Source organism: Zymoseptoria tritici, chromosome 5, assembly GCF_000219625.1.
Source record: "Zymoseptoria tritici IPO323 chromosome 5, whole genome shotgun sequence".
NCBI classification, from domain to species: Eukaryota; Fungi; Ascomycota; class Dothideomycetes; order Mycosphaerellales; family Mycosphaerellaceae; genus Zymoseptoria; species Zymoseptoria tritici.
In genome coordinates, this window is record NC_018214.1 from 294,115 (window position 1) to 321,233 (window position 27,119).

Below are 27,119 nucleotides of genomic sequence, written 5' to 3' on the forward strand. Positions count from 1 at the left end.
ATCAGCGATTCAACCATGTAGACAGGAAGGAAAGACAAATTCGAGGACATGTGAAGTCAAGTCAGACTATTGCCTTGGAAACTCTTGCGAAGAGCGGGAGATGTCACGCCATGTCCCACGCCCTGTCAGCATGCGTGGGAATATGCCTCGCGCCCTATGAGGATGGTTGTCCGGAGTTGTAGCCGGAGGTATAGGTCGAGCTCTAGACCGCTGTCTTTGGAGGAAGCAGACACTTTAGTGGAATAGACAAAGCTGTTCTACCTTATGTACGAATATTAGTATTCAACCATGGTGATCATTTGAAGTTTGTTGTTCCGTCGAGGTTGTAGGCGACGGCGATAGGCATTTCACTACGGGAGGGCATATGTCGAACAAAGGCATCCCACGCTTTACCACGGCTCGCGTGTGGCTTCCGATCTCGTGCGAGATTTTTCGTGGTCATATCGATTCACGTGCCTGTACAGACATACAACAAACTTGATTGCTCAAGATCTTCCTGGAAGACGATCCTGCCAGCAAACATATACCTCAGACCTCACCGCCATCCACCGAAATTGCCACTCCGTTCCGCCTTCCCGACAACACCCTCCACCTCATGCGACCTCACATCTCGCAGCCTTGACTCCCTCCCTCCTCCGCCACTAGATGGCACCACCCAACGATGAAACACGGCCTCTGAAACCCTCCCTCCGCCAACGCCAATCCTCCACAACACCTCACTACCAGACCTTTCCCACCGCACCACCCCGCAGTGCCGGCCGACCACCGCCTCCCACAAAGAAAGACTCCAAGTCCCAACTCCACCGCCCATCCAACGGCACGCCCTCCCGCTCCTCATCGACCTCATCCCGCTCCTCATCCACCTCCAGCCATGACGAAACTCCTCTCCCGAAAGGCCAACTCGCCATCCTCGCCGTTATCGCCCTCGCCGAACAAACCGCCCTAAACAGCATCTCGCCCTACCTCCCCTCTATGGCCTCCACTTTCCCAGACATTAAAGAGTCCGAGATCGGGTTATACGTAGGCCTCATCGCCTCCGCTTTTGCGCTCGCACAATTCGCGACCAACTTCCTCTGGGGTTGGTTATCGGATCGCATCGGGCGGAAACCGATCGTCTTGACGGGCACGATATTGACGGCGGTGTGTTTTATGGCGTTTGGATTCTGTCGCACGCTGTGGCAGGCTATACTCGTGCAGTTGATGATGGGCCTGGTGAATGGGAATCAGGGAGTGATATCGACGTGTCTGGGGGAGATCACAGACCGCTCGAATCAGAGTCGGGCGTTTACGTACTTGCCGGTGATATATGGATTGGGAGGGATCACGGGACCGTTGGTGGGTGGACTGTTGGTATTCCAGGATAAACCGTTCCAGCCGGGCGTGCCGAATCCGTACCCGTACCTGTGGCCGAATGTGTTCGCGGCGGTGGTGTTGGTGATTGACTTTGTCCTCACGGCGATTTTCTTGGAGGAGAGTCTGGGATCCGAGGGCGAACTTCCACCGCTCAAGAAACGCATGAAGAGCTTGTTCTCCTGGATATGGCAGTTCAGCGGCGACTCCCAGCGACCGACCTACACTCGCCCAACAACGCCCTCCAAATCCCGACCCGGCGAGTCCAGTAATCTCCTCTCCTCCACCTCCTCCACCGCCTCGGAAGCCGACTCCGATGCCTCTTCAACCGATTCCACCGACATGCCACACCCGGAAACCCACACCGTCCTCAACCGCAACACCCTCCTCCTCCTCTCCACCTACCTCCTCTTCCAACTCTCCAACATAGCCTACAACTCCCTCTACCCCATCTTCTCCGGCTCCTCGCCTCCCATCGGCCGCTCGCTCTCGCCGGAAGAAATCGGCACTTCCCTCGCTTTCGCCGGCGCCATCACGATCGTGTTTCAAGTCGGCGTGTTCGGGTACATGCGGGATCGACTGGGCAATAAAACGACGTATCGATTGGGATTGGCGGGGTTCGTGGTGAGTTTTGGATTGATGCCTTGGGTGGGGTATAAAGATGGGAAGGATGGGAGTGGATCCCCTACCACTAAAGGGAAGATATTTCTCTGGGCGGAGTTGGGGGGTGTACTCATCATCAAAACCGTCGCCTCTGTCGGTGGCCTCACTTCCGCTCTCCTCCTCATCACGAATTCCGCTCCGAGTCATGCGGTTCTAGGAACGCTGAACGGGCTAGCGCAGACGTTAAGTGCAGCGGGCAGGGCGTTGGGGCCGTTGATGAGTGGTGCGCTATTCAGTGCTGCGACACGGGTGAAGACGAAGGGCGAGGCGTTGGCGTTTGGGGTGTTTGCGGGGATTGCGTTTGTGGGGTTGGGGATGAGTTTTGGGATTAGGGGGAAGGGGTTGGAGGCGGAGGGGTGGAGTGAACAGGGGGAGAATGGGAGTCAGGAGGGGGATGAGGAGGATGAGGAGAGTGCGAATGGCGATAGGCACGGCAGCAGATGAGCAGAGCAGAGCGGAGCTTGATCGTTGGCTTTTTGAGCATGGCGTTGGGTGTGGGGTTTGCGACTACATCCTGCTTTTCGGTGGGTTGATCAGGACAAGCATATACAGCACATCTTGGATGGAGCGGAACAACTGTACAGCAATACCGTTTCTCAGATCCCGGGAACGATTTGAAATATCATCACATCAAAGCCATTGGCCAACCCATCCCGGATCGGTCTCTTCTACATGCAGACTTGTCATCGCTGGTGAGATCTAGGCGCTCGCGACTTGAAACCACGGCCGTATCTGGAGCTGGCAAAGGGAATGCAGTTGTCGCGACCAAGCTATCTACGCCTTCACGCCAGGGCGAGCTGAAGTTGGCAAACGACCTTCTCTGCCGTTCCATTCGCTCTCGCGCTGCGGTACGTGGGCAGCATAAATCGGCTCGCTACGCAGCGATCAGCCGGGTGCAGCTCTATGGACAGGTGGTCTGCCTCAAGTACGGCATGCCATACATTCGTGTGGTCAAGACTCTGCGACTTGACGAGAAGGCCGCGGCTCAAGTCCACTCTCCGGTTTGGATGATCTGGCCTGGATTGGGGATCATTGGTAATGAACCTACACTCTCCTGTTCGGATTGCGCGGTCGAAGCTACACATTTTGACGAGCAGCGGAGATACCATACTATTCCCAGTCCTGGAACACAACGACATGTCACGAGGAGGGCTTATGCACGAAAGAGATTGTTCGTGGAAAAGGCCAAGCTATCTACGCTGCAGAGCTATCTTTCTCAGCCTTCATCCTATAGCCTTAGGAGCTATGCCCGACTAGCGAGAGCAGACCGGCACTCGTCTTCATACGTCTCCTCTCGTTCCACTGTGTCGAACGCACCTGACTGGCTTGGATCGTTTGGTGTGGGACGAGGACTTGAGCGACTCCCCACGCCATTGTCGCCACACTTCCTCCTCGGTTGGACTGGACGGTGCAGTGTAAGCTGGAGAGCAGAAGAGCCATACACATTCGAGTTTGACTCGTGGCCATATTCTGTGATCGACAACCGCCCTCTGTTCTCCGGCTCGAACCACACAGTCCAAGCCACTCGAGTGTGTTTCATGCGGTGCAGTTTGAGCAGAGGCATAGAGACAAAGTCGTTGAATGGCGCCCTTGCAGACTTCCTCTGGCATCGGTCGCAATGCCAGACTCTCCAGATCTCCACACAATGGTCGCCGCAGGGGTTCGCGCTCGATAGCATAGACCGTGCGGTGCAGCCTGAGCTGAATATTGGAGGTATCAAGCCAGTTCGTGCGGATCACCATGATGTTCCCAAGCCTCACCAAGCGTGCCAATCTAGAATTATCCGAGCTTTGGCCATGGCCGGGTTTCCAGGTCGGCTATCTCGCTCCGCTTCCCTGCTCAAACCACACAGTCCATGCCAATCAGGTCGGTACTGTAAGGTGAAGTCGAGCCAGAGGAACGGAGACAGAACCCCACAGACTTCCTTGCCCAAGGTTTCCAAATCGTCGAGTGGCGGCCTTGTCGTGTTCTGCCCGAGGACGAAAAATTCGCTCACGACACTTTACATCCGTTATTCCGTTTCATCATCTCGACCGACCCGAACTGAAGCCTCACGCTGCTGCACGCGGACAGCATGGATCGTCTTCACGCCCGTCACACAGCGGGGATGTGTCCGTTGCCTCGGTGGTTCAGCCGCCCTGTGATGAGGAGAGCTAAGGTGTCCGAATGTCCGACAACGCCGGTATACTGATTCAATGCGTGTGAACCACCTCCAACCCTTCTTCTCGGAGATGATACCATTCACTACTGCTTCCACCGCGGGTGTCATCGCCTGCGCGAGCGCGCCGGTGGAGAACCTCGCGGTCAACCTCGCTGATCACGTTCAGCACCTCGTCGCGACCTAGGTGTCTGCCATTCACCCGCACCGGTTTGACGACGCAGGTCATCGTCGCGTTCTCCAGCTCCGTCAAGTCTAGAAAGTCGAGCGCGCGGGGAGCAAGCGTGATTCCTCACGAGATCTGCCGAAGCTACAAATTTAGGAGGCAAATCTGCATAGTCATGTCGAGTAAAGCCGGCGGCGATGGTGGCCTCACTTTTCTCTCGGAGAGAGAGAGGAGGAGATCTACCACACCAATTCAATCGATGATGGGACATACACATCCGGAAGGAGACTCTGTCTTCCATCATGCGAGTATAGCAATGAGCGTGACAGCAGGACGTCAAACGGTCTGGTCGTCCTGGAATCGATACCGAAGAATGGGCGAGGTGCCAGACGTCGAATAGCGAGTTCTTTTAGCACCCTGGGTCGGCCCTCTTGACGGGAATAGGTCTCCGAGGAAATTATGGATCCTTAAAGGCTACTATGCGTTGCCTGCTCACGTCTGGCTTTATCGGATAGTGCGAAGGCCAAAGATACTGACCCATCAGTAGGAGCCCTTGCTCTCATCGCGACAGCATGGTTGAATGTTTGAGCTTCCAACAATGACTCGCTGACAGCTGGTCCGTGTTAGATGAAGCAGTCTACGACATCGACAGAGTCTCAGACCACAGTTCTGACCATGAAGACTGGTAGGCGGATGAGATGGAATCTCCGATATGTGGTGCAAGAAGATGCCATGATGTAGATTGACCTTGCCTTGGTGTTGGTGGGAGAGAGTGGATGGCCATGGATCATGGACTCGACATATCAATGCACGAGAGTTTCGGTTGCTTCACTGCTACGCGGATGTCAGGAAATGCACCACAACTCCCTCGGCCTCGTTCGTCGCTTCAACTCCTCATTCTTCTCCTCTGCCTCCGCGAGTGCCTTCTCCGCCCCAACGACAGCGTCCTTCGCCTTCGCCACTCCCTTCTGCAACGTCTGCACATCAGCTGCCAATTCCCGGATTTCTTCACCCGTCATACCCAGCGCGGCTTCTTCGGCCGTCATGCCCGCAGGCCGGGAGGTCGACAGCTTCAAATGGACGCCAAAAGGGCAAGGACAGACTCCAAAGCCGCTAGACTCGTCGATCTGTTGACACAGAAGCGAAGAAGCGGCTCTCATACTGCCCATGTCCAAGGCGTCAACGGTCGAAGCGGAAGGCGCAAGGGTGAAGGCGCGCGCAGCGGAGGCGATGCCAGAAAGATTCTCAGCTTCCAAGACGCGCTCGGCTTGCAGGTCGCCTGGGCTGTCAGTATATGCATTTTTCTGGGACGAGATGGAGGTCTCACGGCCTTCCTGCTCAGGAGCACCACGGCTCACGACGGGACTAGATCCGCCCACGGCGCCTTCAGCAGAGTTCGGCGGAGACATTGCTCTCAGATCCGTGAGCAAAGTTCGTGCGTATAGCAAGTGGGTGGGTGCATGGGTCGATTCCCCTGTTCTTCGAAGGACCAAGCAGAGAGTTTGATGTTCTTCGTCAAGGAAGCAGGAGCGACAGACAGACGAGTTTACCCTCCGGTTCGAATGGCATGTTCTGGCTTGACTATCATTGACAAGGAACCTCCGCTCTCCTGCTGAGGCTGCGCTGTCTGATCCAGCAGAGCGGAGAGTTTGCAGTGGTTGTTGCGCGTTTTAGTGTTGGGATACGTGTCGAGCAGGTCTCTCTGGTGCGACACCTTGGGCAGTTTCGCACTCATGCTGCCGCCGTTCAAACTAGACGGTCCACGCTAACGGAGTGGGGACTATGCGGTGAAAATTGCGCGGAAGGCTGGGGAGTTGGGCGTTGCCATCCGAGCCGAGGAAGTCTGTCGATGACTTGTTACCGTGCCTCTGCTTCAACTTCACCTTAGCATATTGACCGATTGGCATTGGCTGTGTGGTTTGAGTGGCGGAGCGAAGGGAGGTCGTCGACCCGGGAACATGGCCACAACCAAAGCTCGGGTAATTTTGGCACGCTTGGTGAGGCTTGAGGACATCATGGTGATCCATACGGACTGGTCTGGTACTTCCTCTCTTCCGCTCAGACTGCATTGTCTAAGCCAATCGAGTGGGAATCATGCGGCGATGACTGCGTGGAAAGCCGGAGAGTCTGGCAATTGAGATGCATACCAGGGAAGTCTGCAAGGCCCTGTCGATGACTTGTCTCCGTGCCTGTGCGCAAATTCCACCGTATGAAACGCACTTGAGTGGCTTGGAGTGTGCGGTTCGAGCAGGGCAATGAATGAAAGTCGCCATGGCTCGAGCACACGGCGGCAACACGTCTCTTTGTCTTCGAGATTAGCCTCCACAAGCCGCGTGTGGAGCGCCCTGAATGTTGGTTCGACGCGGCATCACCTTGTCGATCCGGAAAGTTCAAGAGTCAGGTGAAGAAGCTCATACCGAGACATCATAAGAAGCACCAAGCCACTGCAGACGCCTTTCATGACTCGGGAGGGGTATTGCAAGAGCAAGCAAGACTTCGAAACGATGATCAGCTTGATCGTAGATTTAGACTCAAGTCATCTACTCCATACGGACTATTGCGCTCCCACCATCTGAGGTCCGATACTGTCTAGATCACCGGCGCCCACAGAACTTCCACCACGTTCCGCTATCTCACGACTACTCATCCTCGCTCCACACACGAATCGTCACCGTAACTCTCACCTGGAGCACGCCGTCCGGTGCAGACCTCTTCTCACCCGCCTCCGTTACCGACATAACTCCCGGCCTCCCGCCACCATCGACATCACCTCATCCATCGAGATTCCCGCAGGCGAAGTCCACTTTCTGCGAGCCTTGCCCTTCTTCCCGTCCGCGAGCAAGCCGAGTACCGATGGCTGCTCGAACGCCGCCCAAGCCGACATCGCATTCGCCTGCGGATCAGTAACGTACTGCGCGGCGTGAGAGCTACCGCGTCCAGTCAGCACGCAGGCGACAGCGTCCGACATTGCGGTAGAGATCGTAGATTCGCAATCTCCAAGACAAATCTCGGCAGCGCTCACCCGCAGGGATCCGTCGATGAGGTATCTCCGTGCCTCTGCTCAAGGTCCGCCGTACGAAAAAGAGCCAAGGGGCTTAGATAGGGCGATTGGAGCAGGAGAGCGGAGGGATGTCACCATGATTCGAAGACAGGGCGGCAACGCGAGCTCAGCCAATGCCGCATACTTCGGCGAGGTCTATCTTCACCTTGATCTAGACCCAGGTCTCTCGTCGAGCGCCCGAGCCTTACACTTCCCGTTCTACAGGGCTTTGTCGACAGCTCGTCTCCGTGCCTCTGCTCAAATTCCACCGTATGGAACGCACCTTGCTGGCATGGAGTGCGGTTTGGGCAGAAGGCAAGGCACCGTTTCGTGCACAGGACATCTTGTTTAGGAGCAGATATTCATACAGCAACAGCACATCATCCACGGGCCGAAAGTACAGCGATATCACACGAGGAGGTGTATTCAGGAAAGAGTATCATTCGCGGGAGAGGCCAAGCTATCTACGCCGCAGCGCCATCTTTCTCAGCCTTCATCCCGTAACCTCAAAAGCGAACAGCGAGAGCAGACGAATCTTTTCAAGCCTCGTTCAACTTCTGCTCCAGCAGCCAGACGAGCAGCCAGACGATCACCTTCTCACACCACTCCATCCGCTCGCGCCAGAGAAGTGTCACCTCCGACTCGCCCGAAGAGGCCGCACGCTGCTGCACGCGAACAGCAAGAATCGTCTTCGCACCCGCCACGCAACGATCCACCTGCCTCTTGCCGTACTCCAAGGTCGTCTCCTCGGTCGCGAGAGAGGTCGCCGCGCCGTCGACATCATCATCTCCACCTTTCGACCACCCCCCGCTCCGCAACAACTTCTCATTCTCCACCTTCTTCTCCTCCGCAGCGCTCTTCTCGTTCTTCCGCACGAGCACCATCGCCGCAGAGCTCCTCACAATCACGATCAGGTTTCGAAGATCCTCCGCGGTCATGCTCTTCACGCGGTCCGCGGCCGTCGTGCCCGAGGGCGGGGAGGTCGTCGCGGCGTCGACTCGCGCGAGGAGGGAAAGCAGCGCCTCGATATCGGCTGGGATCAGAGAGTCAGTCGTTTGCGTCGACGCAGAGAAGGAGAGGAGATGAAGGAGTACCTTCGTTCAGGGTCAAGGCGGTAACATCCGACGGAGCCAGAGCGAAGGCGCGCGCGGAGGGAGAGAGGCCGGAAATTTCCTCGTTCTCCATCACGTTCTCGGCGTGCACGTCACCTAGGTTGGTGTGAGTATGTGAGCTCGTTTGATGGCTTGTGGAACACTCACGAAGCGCCTGCTCAGGCGCGGCAGCGCGAAGACGAGTACCAGACTCTTCGATAAATCCCATACCGTCCGAGTCGTATTCGCCGGAGGAGGCATCGCCGAAAGAGCCATCGTCAGATCCCGCCGAGGCCATTACTTTCGGAGGCGAAGCTGCAAGAAATGTCAATATTCGGATGAAGTGAAGTGCGCAGTTGCGGCGGGTTGGTCACGTTGGTGCTTACCTTTTCTCGAAAGAAGGAAATCGAAAAGAAAAGCGGGAAGGCGTCTATCGTTCACAAAGCGGAACGAGAGACTTTCAGGTTGTTGATGTTGTGGTAGAGGAAGAGGAGCGGAGAAAGCAGAAAGCGCAGAAGATTCCACAACGACAAACGCAGTCTCCAAACCGCGCTAGTGCTGCAGGCTCGTGCCTCAACAAGTCAACAAGTCGTGGAATTATCAATGTCAGCCTGATTCACTTTCAGGCAGATACGTACGTGCGGCGTTTGTCAAGAGTCAAGAATTGATGCTTTTGAGCTTTGCGGGCGAGCTCATGGGTGGCATGCAAGATATAGGTACCTGCGCTAGCGGAGTGCAGATGAAGCACGTCGAGGCGAGACTCGGCGACTCCAGCAACCAGTCCAAGGATTCTCACAGGATGAACATACAAGGGCTTCAATATCAAGGCAGTGACGAACATGTAGGCAATGCTAGGAGGACTTTTAATTATGTATGTGATGTTCGCAGCAGACCTTCCGAATCGGGAAGGAGCAACAGTCAGGACGACGGTCCGCTAAGGTGTCTGATCTTTTCATCACTCCTGGAAGATATACACATCCACATGGATGGTAACTTCAGTGTATCATACTCAAGCACGACACAGACGCAATGGACCAAGTCTGGAGCAGGCTGCCGGCCCCAATATAGTTATGTCGACCTTCGCAAGTGCTCTGAGTTCAGCTTGCCAAGAGTGGCAACATAATATGACGGTGGAACCATCTAAGTACTTCCAAATGGTCACCCTCCAGCCCCAAGGGCCAGGTCCAAGTCAGCAGGCCCATACTAACACCTCCTCGTCCAACCATCGAGGTTCCTTTTCTTCACCAACGTCGAGAAACCACTCTGGTTCTTGCCTTTGCATGCGAACTCGATAAACTGCTTCTCGCTGAGCTTCTTCTTCGTATCCGGGTACTCGATGTGTAACACCGCCTTGCCGGCATCGATGAACGGCTTGTACAACTCGCACTCATTGTAGAAGGTGCACTCTTCATTGATCACCTGGGCCCAAAAGGTTAGCAAATTTGTCAACGGTGTGAGCAAAGTGCCTGGCCATACCCATTCAGCAAGGTTAACGACCTGGGGAACGATATCGCCGCCATTCTTGAGGCCGTAGGAGAGGCCAGCTGCATGCGCGGTGGTAGAGAGAAAGGTCACGAAGGAGATTGCGTCACTTTGAGTGAGAGGGAAGCCGGAGTCGTTGTTGTAGCCGTCGATGTTCTGTCGACACAGGTTAGCATCCGTACCATCTCTACTTGGACACACGTGTGAACTCACATCCGGATCAACGCCATCACATCCTTTACTTTTGGCAAGTGCGATACGTTTCTTCATCACATCTCTCACTCCCGAGGACCGGACGTCAACCCACTTCTCGCCCTCCCAGCCATCCATGTCCTTTCCCAGTGCGGCTTTTGGCCATGAAGACGCATCGCTCCGCCAGTTCTCATATGACCCCGCGGAGAAGTAGCAGATCACCGATATGTTGGCTGCATGCAGGGAGGAGATGAGTGAAGCAGGGGTGTCGATGAGGTCCACATCATAGATAGCGGGTTTGGGAGAAGTTGTGGCGGAGGAGAGGGTTGGGACAGAGGATAGTTGGATGTTCCAGGATGTGTTGGGCGTGGGTTTGAGGCGGAACGAGGGGACTGTTGCTCCGGCTGAGGTGAAAGAAGAGGTGAGGAGGGAGGCGGCGGTGAGGACGAGGGTGGTGAACTTCATTGTGGTATGGTAGTAGGGGGGAGCGGTGGAGCAGAAGAGACGGAGATGGGCGTGCTTGAGTGAATTGTTGTTGATGTGTTCGTGGAATGTTGAGCGGAATCCGACTTATTAGCTGGTCTTCATATATCACGCATCATGGGAATCCTTCAGGATGTCTGCCCTGAAAGAAAGGATTTGGTGTCTCAACTTGACCGTTAGTAGCTTTGTCTTGGTGGAGGCGCAGTCTAGATCTTTCACCTCTGCGAGACTGGCTTAATGGCTGAGCATGGCAGTGTCTGCCTACAGCAATCATATCTTCACGTCAGGGAAAGAGGTGAACGTTTGCAGTCTCCACGTCTTCGTCGTCAACCTCCACAAGTCGGGATCAGCATAGTTGTGCCTGGACGTTTGGCGTGAGGCGGCTTCATTCGCTGTCGATCCGGAAAGTCAAGGACCTCGGTGCCGAGCAGAAGAAGCCCAAACCGAGATATAATAAGCCACTGCAATTGCCGTTCATGATCATCGCTGATGAACGTGTGTTTGAGCAAAGTTGAGGCTGTGTGATCGCTGCCAGGAGAGCAGAGTTTCCGATGGAACTAGAGCCATTCCTGTGGGCGCGGAGATGCAAGCTCGCTCAATGCTCATCTTCCAGACCGGGCCGGGAGGCACCAATGCACTGCAGTCGCTTCTACTGAGTCTGCAAGATGCGCGATTGATAGCTGTTAAACTGCAGGTGTTCTGTGTAGAAGGGTCAGCTTTACAGAAGAAGGATCACTGGGGGCATTTTTGATCCTTGTGCAGCCTGAGGCACCAAGAAGAACATGTATGCAAGCATCAACGACACAGCGTGTCAAGAACAACATCTTCCTCTCGTCCGACATCGACGACATGTCTTTTGAGTAAAATATCAACGCTCGCACCGTGTAAATAGGCACCAGAAGTGAGTGTCAGCCTTGCGTGCACTCCTTCGAGAGCTCATTGGCTTGCCGGTGGTATACGATCCTTCGAAAGGTAGCTACCCTCTCCTCTTCCTTCCACTACTCACCATTCCTTCCTGTCCAACCTCAATCCCCACAATGTCGAATGATGCGTCCACGGCAGCATCTTCGCAGCCGCGAACCTCTGTTTCTTCCTCCAACCACCTCCGCCAAAAACGCGCTCGATCACAGCTTTCCTGCATCCCATGCCGCACTGGCAAGCTCAAATGTAATCGAGCTCACGACCCCGCTTGCGATCAATGTATCAAACGAAATCGCGAATCTGCGTGTGCCTGGGCGGCGCCAGCAGTGAAGCAAAAGGGAGTTCGCAATGTGCACGGCAGGATCAAGCAGCTGGAGTCTCTGGTGGTGGACTTGATGAACAAACAGCAGGGTGGAGGCCATTCACAAGAGGAGGAAAGAGAGTCAAGTACGGAACACACGACGGGGCAACCGACGCCGCCTTCCTCAGACGAGACAGAATCGCAAGAGCAGAATGAGTTTGACGCGCCGACAAAGCCATTTGGCGAGCTGAGGATCGGCAAGAATGGAATAAGCTATGTTGGGACCTCACATTGGCACGCGATATTGAATGGAATATCAGACCTCAAGCGAGAACTTGAGGACGACGACGAAGAAGAAGAGGAAGAGCTCCAAGCAGAACAGACGCAATACACGAGACCATTCGGCATTGAACCACTGGATCAAAGTTTCGGTTACACAAATACTCTGCGAACACCAGGAAAAGCGTCCACGGGAATGGGATTCATGCTGGGTAACCCTGAAAGTAAGACGAGAGAGCAGCTCATCGCAGCTGTGCCGGAGAAGAGAGTCACAGACCGACTGCTGAGTCTGTGGTTCAATTCTCCCGATCCATTCAAGAACATTGTCCATGGGCCCACATTTCAAGATGAATACAAGCATTTCTGCAAAGATCCAAAGCAGACTCCGACCATGTGGCTGGGACTGTTATTCTCGATCATCAGCCTCGCGGCATCCTTCGGTCTGCGAGATGGAGATCCGACCACGGACGCAGCGCGGAAGACGTTGGCCGAAGTGAACGAATACCATGGTCTCGCTGCCTCCGCTGCGACTCTTGCAGAGTTCGCCAGTCCGAAGCGATACACGATTGAGTGTTTGATTCTATACGCGGCGGGATTGCGAAGCAGCAACGCGATGGTCAATGTGTGGTTGATGGTTGGCTTGATCATCAGACTGGCGTTACGAATGGGATACCACAGGGATGCAGATAATTATCCTGCTGTCTCTGTGTTCGAGGGCGAGATGAGAAGAAGATGCTGGGCGAGTATCAACATGATTGATGTGTTGATATCATTTCAGCTTGGGTTGCCATCCATGGTGTGTATGCCCATTCGGTGCGAAGCATGGTTTACTGACCGCTTTGACAGGTACGAACTATTGTTACGGACACCAAACCGCCCTCTAACCTGCTTGACCGGGATTTCAACGTCTCCACGGCTGTCCTCCCACCATGCCGCAGCATCGACGAATTGACTCCTTGCTCATATGTGCGATCGAAACTGAAACTGACAGCCGTTCTCGCCGAAGCCGCTGAGCTGAGCCATTCGACAATACCGCCTTCACACGAACAGACAATGGATCTGGATCGCAGACTGGACGAAGCGAAAGCAGCCATCCCACCTCTCCTCCAAATGCCTGACATCTCGGAACTCGTGACTGACCCGGCTGAGCAACTCATGTGTCGCTTCAACCTCGACTTGCTGTACTTGAAGACTCGTATCGTGCTGCATCGTAGATGGATGGAGACGCCTTTCTGCGAACTTACAGCTCCAGAGCAGGCTCGTGGGTTGGGTCTGAGTCGGCAGAAAGCCGTGGACTCAGCGTTGCGGGTACTGCAACATCATCACACCATCTACGCAGCGACGCAGGTGGGCGGGCAACTGGAGAGTGTCAAGTGGTACATGGGATCCATTTCCACGCACGACTTCCTATTGGCGGCGATGGTGATATGTCTGGAGTTGAGTCAGCATATTGGAAGTCGAGCAGAGCGGATGAACAAACCTGGCACGAGGTGTCCGTTCCGAGGGAGTATGATTGAGGAGCTGGAGAAGAGTCAGAGGATCTGGGCGGAGACGAGTCGAGCGCGGAGAGGAGCGGGCGGGAAGAACAGTAAAGGAATGTTCGACGAGACGGGAAAAGCGAGTCGTGCGATGGCGGTCATGTTGAGGAAAGTCAATGCGTTGCCGGTGGAAGGAGAAGATGTGCCCGTCGTGCCGGCTGTGCCTGGAAGTACGGCGGATGTTGAGCAGACGACACGAGGTGACTTGCCATCGGTGGTGAATGGCATGCCGAGCGGTGGAGTCTACGGCGACTTGTCCATGGGCGCGCACTGGACCTCTCTACCACCCGACTTCGATTTGCAAGCTCAATCGGCGTTGTACTCCGATCCGTCCTCTGGCACTACGTTCAATTCGTACACCAATCCGACAACTGGCAGCGGGATCTCGTCAGACTTACCCTTCGATCTCGACCCTTCTCTTTCTCCCGACGACTTCGCAATGATCAACGATATGCTTTCGATGCCCAACACCATCGATTGGGATATGTTCGACCAGGGCGTCATTTCTGCCGCCGGGATCCAGGGCTCCGATCAGACAACAGGTACATTGGATGGGATGCAAAATGTGGGCGACGGAGATGCGATGATGGATTTTTGGCCGGCCGCGGGGAATGCGATTGTCGGCAATGGGACAGGACCCGGTAGTGGAGTGCTGCAGGGTGGATGGGATGTGTTTCCGGAGCTTGGGTTTGGGGAATTCTGAGGCGGTATTGAACCGACAGGATTTGGGAGTGAGGCTTGAGGAGGAATGGAACAGGACTGACTTTACGAGTAACGATTGATGAGATCTGAGGCGAACGATGATATCTCAACTCGAGACTCGTGGTAATTTCGCTGCCACTTACGTTGCATATATACATCTAAATCGCCACCGCGGCGTGGAAGAACAAGAGGAGGTTGCACGAGAACGGCGCGACAAGATCAGCGTCGAGCATGCGTCTAGATAAAGCGTTGTTGCTGTTCGGTCTCAAAATTACGCACCTCCGTCCCGCGTGGCACAGTGAGTCTCCACCGATTCTCCCTGATACCACGAGCAATACTAATTGCTCATTCAGATTGGCTAGCGCGTGAGACTTTTAAGACTTCCAAGTTCGCAATCTCAAGGTTGAGAGTTCGAGCGTATGTTCTACTCCTGATCTGTGTCTTCCGGAGCGTCATTCTAACATGAATAATAGCTCTCCGCGGGAGGTACACATATTTTTGCACTTTGTATAGTAACGGAGGGAGATGTAGTGGAAGGAGAGCATTTAGTAATATATAGTAATAATAGTGCTAGAGAAGGTTGCAAGTTAGCTCTTCGCCAAAGTGGTCAAAACCCCGCCAAATTCAGTCCGTGCACGGGGAGCGTGTTGCTCACCTCCCATTTCGCAACAACGTTAGTAACAGCGTTGCTAACGTTGGCAACGAGGTGCGCAATAACAACGCTTCCACCTCTACACCGGAGCGGTGCGCAAAGGGATGTGTACGCATCGGAGTAGCTACCATTTCAACCTTGTCCAAGGTCACGTAGCCTGTTAACAAGGCAGGAGACCAATCGAGTATAAAGGGCCTTGGAAATGAATGGCGATTGGTAAAAATACCTTATACTGGCCAGGCATCCGTACTACCCTCGACTCAAGCTAGCAGTCCTACTCTTGTCCGTCGCCTATTCACGATTCCGCCCTCGCTCGCTCTCTACTGCCCAATCCCATGGTGCCCTTCAAAATGTGAATGCGGACGTCGGCGAACCTCCTAACGTCCGGCTTAGCTGCAGACCATTCTGCCGGCATGCCAGCCGCACGGGTGTCTGGCTCCCTTGCATGGATAGCGCTGTAAAAGACAGTCAGCACTCAAGTCGTAAGACAGAGAAAGTTCGAAATGTACCGAGTCGCAGGTCATTCTACCCAGCCCGTATGCGCATACGCCAGGGTCCGTTGGGCTCGTGTAGCATTCCTAAGCGTAGAGATTAGGAAAGGAGGTGTGAAAATTGGAGCCGCAGGCAGGGAAGAATAGCACCTACGTGCGCGAGAGCTGCCGAAGCCATGGAGAAGATGATGGAGAGCTTGAAAACCTGCATTTTTGCTGCTGCCTGACGGTGGTATTTCGATCGGGTGTTCCGAGGATATGTCGCGATGTCCAAAGTGTCGGTTGAGCTGGAGAGGATGCTTTATAAGAGAAGAGGGACTGACAATGGCTAGTTCTAAACATACCTGCCCACTCTCCCTATACGAGCAACTCGTACACAGTGACGCAAGCCGCCAGGAGGTAGACAGGCAACTTATTGCGGACTCGCCAGGTTCTGCAAGATGTGAGGTATGTCATCGTGATCGGCGTTCATGCTAGGAAGGCGTTGCGCAGCGATGCCAGGAATCCGAGGATGTCTCGACATGTAGCACGGCACTGGACGGACTCGTCACCCTCGTAAGATCGGGAGCAGATACATCGCGGCGCGCCGTCGTGGCCTTCACGAGAACTTACAAGATCGTTTGGAGGGCCAACGCTTTGAAAGATGTTCAGCACTTTGGAGAGCCATGGCATTGTTGCGACCGGGACTGGAACGTGGGATCAGAATGCGGTATTTCTGCTGATCGCCATTCGTTTTGCAGGCCCTTGATACGAGGCACTGTCCTGGGTTCCCTGCCCTTGATACGAGGCACTGACAGAACGTGTTCCCTGTCCGGAACCCAGGACAGTGCCTCGTGTCAAGGGCCTGCAAAATGAATGGCGAACAGCAGAAATACCGCAAACTAGCCAGCATCCTCGTCAGCACCACGTCAAGCGCGAGGCTGTGTCCTGGTAGTCGGACAGGGAATACGTTCCGGCAATGTCAGCACCCCGTCAACCTCGACGCAGTAGAACAGATTTACCACCTCAACGCCACCACCATGTTTATAGCTCGTGCGTTCACGAGGTGGAGTTTATGCTTAAGGGGGTGCCGGCTCTTAACCTTGTTTACTGCCTCGGCAGTCATTTCACGCTTGCTTAATGTAGTATTGCCGGTTTGTTTGTTTGTTTTGTTTGTTTGTTCCATTTACGTCCTGTAGGAGTCTATAACTATGTAGGACGGCTGTCTCGCGACAGCAGTCTATCTATGTACAATCGTTGTTCTCTCGTATCTCTTAACCTTAGGGAAAGACCCGTGCCTAGGATAGTAGCAAGCTAGTATCGAAGGACTTTAAAGAAAGACAAATAAGGAAAAGTAAAAGGAGTGTAGGCTAGACGGTCTCGTCTTCGCCTCTTGCTAGGTGCTAGGACCTAGAAGCAATCTTTATATCCGAGAGAAAGGTAGTAAGGTGTTTCCGGAGTTCCTTATCTTCTACTATTTCTAGTAGAGATTGTACTTGTCGTAGCGGTAGTAGCCTAAATACATCGTAGATAGGGCAGCTATATACGAGGTGTTCTGCTGTTTCTCGTCGTCCGCAAGGGCAGTCTAGCGTCGTTACGTGTCTAAAGCGATAGAGATAGGACTTTAGGTATCTGTGTCCTAATAGGATAGTATAGAAGGCACTAGTTAAAGCGCGTCTTCCTCCTATTCTATGTTTTCCTAGCGAGCTCTATAGAAATCGACTAAGGTAGCTATTTGTATTCCTAGGTACCTTATTAATCTCCCGTTGTCTTGCTATTTCGTATTAGGTTTTCTAGACGCTAAAGAGATCGTCTTTTGCGTAGTTAGCCCTCTCGTGTTCTACGAAATACTTGTATTGTCGGAGTCGATAATAGAGTAGTTGTATCTATGTTCTCTGTCGTTTTTGCGGAAGTATCTCTCTCGAGTCCTCGTATCGGACTTCTCGCATATCCGAAGGCGCGCTTTAAATAGCGAGTCTTATAGGGTAGTTTTCGGGTAGCTTTGCTGCGCGTAGAGAGTATAAAATTAACTGTCTCTCTAGGCGTAGATCCAGGGGGAAGAGATTTAACTCTACTTCGGACAGGACGTTTAGGGCGGTACGGAAAACGCCTAGGATCTTTCTACAAGCTTTACTTTGTAGAGATACTAGAGGTTTTATACTCTTTTTCGACCGCTACTAAACTAGGGCCCCGTAGTCTGCTATTGTAGTAACGTAGGCTAGGTAGATCTTTCTTAATAATATAGAAGACAGACCGCGTTCGGTATTTGCTAGTCTTTCTAATCGATAGAATGCTGCTTGTGCTTATGCCGATCTTATTACAATATGCTCCTTAAAGGTAAGACCGGCATCTAGCTAAATCCTAAGCTACCTTATCGCTTTCTTCGCTAGGCGAACAATATCGCTATTTAGAAGAATTACCGGGCAATCGGACCCTTTCCCTTTTAAGAAGTGTACTAGGTCTGTCTTTGCTAGGTCGAAAGTAATCGAGTTCTTCTTTCCTAGGTCTATTAGCCTTCTTGCCTTACGTTCTAGTACCTTAGAGTTCTTCTTAAGGGACGTAGACGAGGTAGATAGTCTAATGTCGTCGACGTAGGAACTAGGAGTAACTCCTTATAGCGAGAAGAATATGTCGCGCGTATAGATAAGAAAGAGGATAGGAGATATCGGGCTGCCTTACGGAACGCCGATCTCTACGTCCTAGAATTCCTGTATCTGTCCGTCGAATGCTATTCGTAAGTGTCTATTGCTTATAAACGACTAAACCTAACGTATAAGGCTATGCGGAAGCCTTAACTAGATTATTATTCTTAATAGTCGGTTCTTTGCAACGTAGTCGTATGCTCCTCTTACGTTAAGGAAGATAACCGAAGTCTTCTTTTTCTTTCTTCGATTCTCCTCGATTTCGTTCGTTAAGAGAAGCACCGTATCGATAGCCGATTTCTTCTTTCGCCCTCCTAACTGCGAGTCGTGTAGAAGGGGCTTCGTCTCTGCGATAATCCCTAGGCGTTTTGCGAGTATTCTCTCGCTAATCTTACTAAGGTAGTTTAGGAGAGAGATAACTCGGTAGGCCTTAGGGACCGAATAGTCTAGTTTTCCCGGCTTTGCTAGAACTGCGCCTGTCGCAACTTTCCAGCATCGGGGGTAGTGTCCTTCGTCGAGTAGCCTACTATATATACGTAGAAAGGTAATAGGAATAGCGCCGTACGCTTTACTAATAATAGCTTGCGTAATACCGTCTAGGCCCGGCGTTTTTCCTTTTACTATCTTCGTGCTATAGGCGGCAGCGAGTTCCTCTTCGGTTAGCGTAGTCCAGCCCTAATCCCCGGCTATATACGCTTCCTAACGGCTAGGTAGAGGTTCCTCGGCAGGAGGGCGCGGAAATAAGGCTTCGGAGAAGGCCTTACATTTCCCCTCGAAAGAATCTTCGTTGTTTATCGTAGGTATCTGTCTTCGGCTGCTATTCCTAGTATAGGACATAGCTTTAAAGATAGATTTCGAGTCTTCTTTTTCGAGGAAAGCGTTCTAGTAGTTCTTCTTAGCTGTTTTAATAGCTTAGAAGTACTCGTTTCTCGCTTTCGTATACGCCTCTTTCTCGTCTAGCGTCGGCGTACGTCCGTAGGTAAAGGTCTGTCTATATGTTCTAGATATTGTACGGCGTAGCGTGCGTAGCTCTCTATTCTACTAAGGTTTTGCGTAGGCGTGTACTACTTTCTCTAGGATTGCTCCCCGCATCGATTCGGTAATACACAAGGTAAAGGAGTCTGCGATGTCGTCGAGGGAGTTCGTATAGTTAATAGACGTCGCCTTGCGTATTAGGAGATCTGTAAACAGTTCCTAATCCGCGGAAGCTATATTTAGAACTACTTTCTTCTGTTAGGCTCGATCTTGCGCGCTAATAAGGTCTATAGATATAGCCTTATAGTCTGAGCCTGTCGGAATCGTTCTCTAGTCGATTTCTTTCGTAGATAAGGATCCTCTTGTGAACGTAAGGTCTAGGACCGACTCTGCGTCTAGGTGCGGCCTATAGAAGGTCCCGACACCTATCGTATTACGTAGAGTAAAGCCCTAGTCTTCTATCTACTCTATAAATTCGCGGGCGCTAGTAGTATCCTTTCCCCTCGGATCCTAGGACGGGTGTCTAAGGTTAAAGTCTCCTATTAGTAGAGTGTTTGGAAGGAACGTATTGCGTAGAGAGTAGAGGATTCTCTCTGTTGTTCGTCAGTTTTGCGGGTTCTTAGTATCCCGAAGGTCCTTCTCGTTGTAGAGATTAACTATCTAGATCTTGTTGCCCTTCTTGTCTAAAATAACAAAGGAAAGTATGTCGCTATCGTCTAATAAAATAGGAGAGATATTAACGTTAAGTCTTGTGCTAATATATAGCATTGTTCTTAGCCGGATCGTCGAATCCGTAGTTGTTAGGAATAGCTGGTTATATTCCTAGTGTGCGATAGATCTTGTCTCTTTATAGCCTGTTATCGGGTCTTCTATAGTCTACGGTTCCTAGACTAGTAGAAGGTCGGCTTTCTGCTTAACCGCGACGTCTAAGGTAGACTCTATAGCCTCGATAGATCGGTTAAGATTAACGTAGAAAATCCGTAGAGAGTGTTCTAACATATAGAACGTTCTAGGGGCCTCCCTTTCTGTTATATACGATCCTTCGCCTTCTCGACTCTTAGGCTGTCCGCGCCTACGTATAGACGGTTTTAAATAGCCCTTTTTGCCTCCTCCTCGGTAGCAAAACCTACTAGAACTGTCGCCCTAGTAAGAGTCCTTCTTCTCTCTTCGTTTGTTAGCTAAATCGGGGTGCCTGCGAGTTTAAGACCTCTATTAAAGGTCTTAATTTCTTGTTAAATGTCCTGTAGGCCCGTTAGCGTGTTAAAGTTCGCGGTCGAGACGCTGTAGACTACGACCTTGTGCTAGAGAGAGTCCTCTATTACCCGTGCCTCGCCTACGATATTAGTAACCTTAGTAAGGCTATCGATCGTTCGTTAGCGGGCTTTCTCTGTTGCAAAGTTTAGGACAATGTTACCCCGAAATAATTTCTTTATCGCAAGGATAGCTAGCTCTTAGTCTTCGCCTTTAAGAGCGTTGTTAATTTTGTCTCGGGTTGCGATCTAGTTAAGTTCCTTCTCTTTATCCTTTAGTATAAGGATAAGAGGCATCGGTTCTGCTTGTTCTTTCGGCTTGCTAGCCCTCCGGGAGACGGTCGTCTACTGTTGTTGTTGTTATTATTATTATTGTTATTGTGTTGTCTTTGTTATCGAGGAGGTAGAGGTAGAGGTAGCGGATCCGCTGTCTCCCTTAATAACGTCTGCGAAAGTAGGCTTCTTCGCCTGTGCTGCTAGTTTCTTTGTTGTTATTTCTAGGTTCGAGACTTGCTTTGCGAGGATTTGGGACGTTGTCCTAAAGTCTGTACGCTCGGTAAAGTGCCGAAAGACTTCGAGAAGGTCGAGAACCCAGGTTTATTCTCCTAGAAACCCGACTAGATCCCCCGCCGCTTCGACTAGTAGCTGTCGGGCTTGTAGGATCTTCTCGTTCGCGGGCGTGTAAGAGAGTGTTTGTTTCTTTCCGAAAGAAGGGCTACGAGTCGGGGAGATACTAAATTCGAAGGGGTTTTGCCTTTTCCTAGGTAGGAAAGGAATGCCGGTTCTTTTTAGTAGTTCCTCCGGCAACGGCAGGGTTTTAAGAGACTTAAACGTAACTTCCTTGTCCCCTCTAGCCGTAGCTTTTAGAGTCTAAGGGGCTAAGCCTGCGTCTGTTATTTCCGTCTCGGTAGACATTGTCTTGTTGTTATTGTTATTTAAAAAGAGGCTTAGCAGTCTTACGCCGAGAGGGCTGCTTATTCGTCTCTATTTCTAATCGCGTTCGGGTCCTAGCCTACTTACGACACTAAGGCACTCTTCTCCCTACTATATAAAGTAGGAGAAGGTATACTTTAAAGAGGAGAGAAGAGATATATAAATATACCTCTGCTTCTAGGAAGTACTCTAGCCTACAGCAACGTGCGTCTTTATAGCAGGCTTTAGAGGCGTTCTACGGGTAGCCGTAGCAGGTTCGGGACAACCTTTATCTCTAGGGAAAGGTAGGCCTATACTCTATACAGAGTATCTAGCTATATAGCTAGTACTACTACTCTAATCCCTAGAGGTGCAAATTCGTCCTTACTAAGCTACACTGCTCCTTTAGCTTCCTCTCTCGGCGGCGTAGGACAACAGGTAACTCTAGTGTAGAGAGAACTAAGTGTATATATATGTTTGTATATCCTAGGAACACTGCTCTTATTTAGCCTTTAGCTCTTTTAAAATTCGACTAAATCAGGCGTTTAATAGCTAGAATAAAAGCTCTCGTCGAGGGCTTTTAAACGGGCTACACGGCGTCCGAATCGGCGGCGTATTAGTTGTGTTGTAGTGTGTTAAAGTGTTGTAGTACAGGTTGTGAACCTTCCTTATGCAATGCCCTAAACAGGGAATGTTTCGAGTGTAGGGGAGGTAAGGTCGGAATAAGGTTTCGGAGGTAGGGGCCAAATCCCGGAGTTTAGGGTCCAGCTTTCAAAATTTGCACCCTAAAGGGGGCAACAAGGTAAATCTTTGAACTCTAGTAGCGGCGTAGGTTTTGAGGGCAGCGGGGTAAATGCGGGTTCGTTAGAACGGCCTTGATAAGGGCTTTCGAATAGTGCGTATTTGGTGATGATCGGGTCAATATTGGGTGTGCAATGGAAGTACGGATGTCGATGTAGTATTGCCGGTAGTAGCGTGTATTCGTCGCGTCTTCCTTATATTGTTGCTCGTAGAGTCGTAAATTTGCGTATTCGTCGTTCGCTAGATCTATAAATAGACGTCGTCGACTAGCTATTACGATAGTAGTAGTATTATAGACGTAGAGGGCTCGCATAAGGGCTCGTAGAAGGAGGATATTACTAGCTACTATAGCTATAATAAGAGCGGTTAAGGAAGAGTAACTAGCGTTAGTAAGAGCGTAGCGTAGTATACTAGTTTAATAGTAAAGGAAGATATATAAATATAGCTATTTCCTATAGTTAATAGATAATATCTATAACGACAACGTAGAGATTAAGACGCGGCTTACGAAGCTATAACTACGTAGACTAGTACTATTACTCCTTAGCTATAAACGACTATACTTCGTTAGTTATAGTATCTATAGATACGTCGCTAAGCTAGTATAGGCTCTATATCTCGTATTATAGAGGCTTATATATCCTAGACGTTATATTAGCCTCTCGTTTAGTCGTTTATACGCCTAGATAGACGGCCGAACAGACTGCACCTTCACGTGGTGGCCGTTGTAAGTACCTTCCTCGGAAGGGAAACCAAGACAGTCTAGAAGAAACCTCCTCGAAAACCTCTCGAAATCCGCCTGAAATCCTTCTCGAAATCCGCCTCGAAATCCTTCTCGAAATCCGCCTCGAAATCCTTCTCGAAATCCGCCTCGAAATACAAGCTACAGCAGAACAACAGCACGATTCGAACGAATAGCCCTCTACGCTGCAAACAAGAAGAAGAAGAAGACGAAGAAGAAGCAGTCCACTCTGCCCTATACGCGCACCTCCTCGAAATCCGAACCGAAATCGTACCTCTTTCCCTCTAGAGATTCGGGTCCTCTACGGAAAAGTGCACTTTAAAGAGCTGGAACAGTCGGTGGAATCTACTCTGCGATTAACCTGCGTAGCTGTATGCGTTTGGAAGCGGCATGCAGTTCCACAAAGGCATATTAAGGACAAGAGAAGACAGCGAGTTAGACAGCTGCTTTGCATTCGAATTTTGCATTCGAATTTGCAGCGTATGTGTGTATGCGAAGCGGAAGGATCCGCTGAAAATTCTGCAAAAAGCTTAGCGCGAAAATTCTGCAGCCCTAGCTGTAGATAACAGACAACGACACTCGTTCGATTTCCTTTGTCTTGCATTTGGTTAAAGTCCTTTAGCATTGCCTTAGGCACGGGGTTTCCCCTAAGGTCAAAGAATACTGAAAGAATTTGATTGTAAATAGATCTACTGCCTTGCTTACAAGGCCGTCCTACATAGTCATAGACTCCAAAAGGACGTAAATGGAACAAACAAACAAACAAACAAATACGCCTAGATATCTTAAGTCTTTAACGGCACTATAGAGCTACTATTAGAGATATTCGGTAAGATACTAGAGTAGTAGCTACCTAATAGATTATAAGTACATTGTTGTTCTGTCTCAGCTAGTAGAGGCTAGACTACTAAGGTAAGGTCGGAGTAAGCTACTAACGTAGCTACTACCGTATTAAAATCCCCCCTAGCAAAAGCGTTTACGACCTCGTAAAGTTCTTAAAGCATAAAATAAGCTATTACTCTATATGTTCCTAATCGCATAGCTATAATCTATAGACCTAGCCTCGATTTCCCTATTATTCCGTTTACCTTCGAGTTATCGAAAGTCTACATCCCCGCTATGTCGGTAGACTTAGCCTCGCTTAATCTATTAAAACAAGCGTAAAAACTTAAATATAAACACGCGCCCTTAGTCCGCTACGATTCCTCCCTTCGTAGTATAGACCTAGCCTTATTAGTATCGTCTTTTGCTTAATTAAGTAGTTCTTAGCGGCTCCTCGTAGGCTTAGAAGTTGTCGTCTACGTATAGGTACTACTATAGGATAGTGTTCGCGTTATACTTACGTAATATAAGGTGCTTAGCTAGGGGAATAGCGGCTTCGGCGATGTTACGAGCCTACGCTAGGCTATAGAGTTTTGTTTTAGGGTAATCGAGGATAATAGAGAGGATGTGCCTTATCTAGTTCTTAAGCTCTTCGGGATCGGTTCCGATAAGGTAGACTTAGTTACTATTCTATCTAGTGCGAGCTTCTAAATCGGAGTAGTTTAGTACGCGGTTTCGCTAGAGTTGTCCGCTTATACTCTTCCTTAATTTGTTACTAGAGTACGTAGACCTAGGGCCTAAGAGTCGCTAGGATATAGGGTTCGTAAAATCCTATATATCTTTCTCCGGGGGCCTTAAATACGAGGTAGGCTACGAAGTCGCTAGCTCTAGCTATCCGTTGTCGACGTCTCTAACCTAGTCGGCTATAGCTATAGCGATCCTAAGCTTACGTAGTAGGCCGACGGCTTCGATTACGCGCGCCGCCCGGTTCGCGCTATATAAGTCGTGCTACATTTTACTTAGAATGTAGTAAGCCTCTTTCTAAGCTAGCTTCTATAGTTCGGAGAAGGTACCTAGGATATCGGCGATAGACGTAGGGCTAATATCGGAAGTCTCCTAGTTCTAAGTCGTAGGGCCTAATCGGTGTACCTACTTATTTATATAGAATGTTAACTAGGGATCCGAGGCTAGAGTATAGACGACGATAGGGTCTCTCTTACTACCTCGCTTCTAAACGAGGTAATAGAGGATCTCGATCTTCTTCTTTAGGGCAACCCTAGACTATAAGCATTAATAGACCTAGGGTCTAATTTCGGTTAATACGAAGGGTTTTAAGTTAGGCGACTATAAGAGTTAGTAGAGTCCCTTAAATTTCTTATCGTCCTCGAATAGGCCTTCTAGTATATCTAGATTCTATATACCTTTGTTTACAGGCGCTAGCGGCTCTATACGTATACCGAAGAGTTTATTCTAATATACGAGGGTAAATCTATTAATCTTATATTTAGTAGCTATAAGCTTCGCGTTTTTCTTAGTAACGTTTCTATCCGTTTATGTCTTATATAGCTAGCGCGCTAGGCAGACGTTAGATTTGCGAGCTATAGTAGTAATTATATCGATTAGGTCTTTCTACTACTACGGAGCTTTATCTTTACCGTACGTAAAGGTCGTAGACCACTTTAGGGCTACGTCCGCTACGCCGAAGCTAAAGGGTAGTAGCTAAGGCTAATTTCCTAGACGGAACATATCGTTTCCGAAGTCGTTAGTATTAGCTAGCGGGTGCCTATCTAGAAGTCGTCGCATCTTCGTCGGCTTCCGAGCCGTTAGGTCCGCTACTATAGACGTAGGGGATTCCTTATCGGTATTAGGCTATATAAACTTTTCGCTAATCCTTAGTTAGCGTATAGTCGTCGGTTTCTTTCCTATAGCATTTAAAGTAGCTACGATAGACGTATAGTAGCCCTCGGTGTCCTTAGGGATTAGTAGTGCCTTCTTCCCGGCCTTCGATAGCGGTACCTTCTTCGTTAGCGGTCCCTTCTTCGCGGCGGCGACCTTCTACTTCTTCTTCGCTAGGGCTATAGACTTAGGGTCGTCCGAATCGTTTACCTTACTAGCGGCTTTTAGCTAGTTAGGTTAGCGCGGTAGTTACTATATAGTTATAGCGGCGAGTTTCTCGTCGTAGAAGGTTTTATCGATATCCTACTATAGTAGACCGGGACTATCGGGTACTAAGGTTAGAAGTAGGTCTATAATCGGGTACTTTAATTAAGTCGGAAACTGCCCTAGCTACATTAGGGCTACGGAGTAGAAAGGGTAGATCTCTTCGAGGATTTAACCGTTATTATCTTACTATAGGTTAGTTATAGATACTACTATTACTAACTAAGCGCCTATTATTACGGCCTACTTCTAGAGCTCGAAGGATGTTTTCGGTATAGTTCCTCGCCCCTTACTATTGTCGAATTACGGGCGTAGTTCGTCGAGTCGCTCGGCGATATCGATGTCCTTCTTAGTAAGGTCTATAAGGTTTCCGAAGGTGTCTAGAAACTAGGAGGCCGGGATCTAGCGTATTATAACCGCTCCTTCGGATAGGTAGTATACTAGAATATATTTAGCTAGGAGTGCTTAGTCGCCCTTATTCTATTTCTCCTTATAAAGAAAGTATATGTTCTAGTAGGTTATGTTAACGCCTTAGGATCGAAGGCACTTAGTACTTTCCGTTAGTATAGACTTAACCTTAGAACCGTCGAGCTCTAGAAGTACGGATTTTGAAGAGTTAAAGCACTAGTTCTAAAACTCCGGTAGTAATAGCTATGTAGTGCTATCCTTAGCCTTACGCTTACGTAAGAAGGCTTTTATAGGCATAGACGTAGCCTTACCGATTCCTAGCATCTTAGGCGTTAGGTAGATCTCGCCTATAGGGATATAGTAGGTAGTTAGTTGCTAGACTACTAGACGGCCTCGAAGTCCGCTATAGATTTTAGAGCGGTCTACGTATTCCTTACCGAAGTTAAACAGGTAGGGGTAGTCTACGACGAGCTTATCGCGGTCGGCTAGCTTCGTAATCTTATTAAGGAGGTCGCGAGCGTAGAGGTTACTACGCATTTATATAACGAAGTCTTTACGGCTCTAAGGGTCCTTAGCTATAAAAGCCTTTACGGCTTTCTTATTAACGTCCTTCGGGTACTACGTTGTTTTGTTCGTAGCTTTAATAGTCTCCTCCTTATCTTTCTAAGCCGTAAGAGCCGTTCCCTTTAGATCGGACTTAGCTAGAGGGATAGCCTTACCGTTAATGTCGTAGATCTCGAACTACTCCTTAATTAGCTCTAGCTTGTTGCTACAAGCCTTCTTCTAGTCTATAATAAGATTAACTTGCGGTAGAATTATTAAGTCTATAGCTAACTTCCCGTATTTAAAGCGGGGGTTTAGTGTGCTGATAATAGTATACTCCTAACCTTTCTTAGTAGGCCGAGGGATTAAGGGTACT

General features: G+C 50.3%; 4 protein-coding genes across 4 annotated transcripts; 2 read left to right on the plus strand and 2 right to left on the minus strand.

Moving 5' to 3' along the window:
- Window positions 1-717: 717 nt before the first annotated feature.
- On the plus strand, window positions 718-2,421 carry MYCGRDRAFT_22604 (uncharacterized protein; the record flags this gene model as incomplete). Its single annotated transcript, XM_003852000.1, has 2 exons — window positions 718-791; window positions 870-2,421. Coding segments are annotated over 2 exons (1,626 nt in total), but the record flags the coding sequence as incomplete, so codon positions are not given.
- Window positions 2,422-5,182: 2,761 nt separating this feature from the next.
- Window positions 5,183-5,746, minus strand: MYCGRDRAFT_92977 (uncharacterized protein; the record flags this gene model as incomplete). The annotated part of the gene is made up of 1 exon (XM_003852722.1): window positions 5,183-5,746. The coding sequence occupies one exon, from the start codon at window positions 5,744-5,746 to the stop codon at window positions 5,183-5,185; it is 564 nt and encodes a 187-aa protein (XP_003852770.1).
- Window positions 5,747-9,671: 3,925 nt separating this feature from the next.
- On the minus strand, window positions 9,672-10,682 carry MYCGRDRAFT_71724 (putative endo alpha-1,4 polygalactosaminidase precusor; the record flags this gene model as incomplete). Its single annotated transcript, XM_003852721.1, has 3 exons — window positions 9,672-9,887; window positions 9,945-10,106; window positions 10,164-10,682. The coding sequence occupies 3 exons, from the start codon at window positions 10,605-10,607 to the stop codon at window positions 9,672-9,674; spliced, it is 822 nt and encodes a 273-aa protein (XP_003852769.1).
- A 980-nt stretch (window positions 10,683-11,662) lies between these two features.
- MYCGRDRAFT_71726 (uncharacterized protein) lies at window positions 11,663-13,566 on the plus strand (the record flags this gene model as incomplete). The annotated part of the gene is made up of 4 exons (XM_003852001.1): window positions 11,663-12,272; window positions 12,312-12,922; window positions 12,973-13,326; window positions 13,474-13,566. Coding segments are annotated over 4 exons (1,668 nt in total), but the record flags the coding sequence as incomplete, so codon positions are not given.
- Between the last annotated feature and the right edge of the window lie 13,553 nt (window positions 13,567-27,119).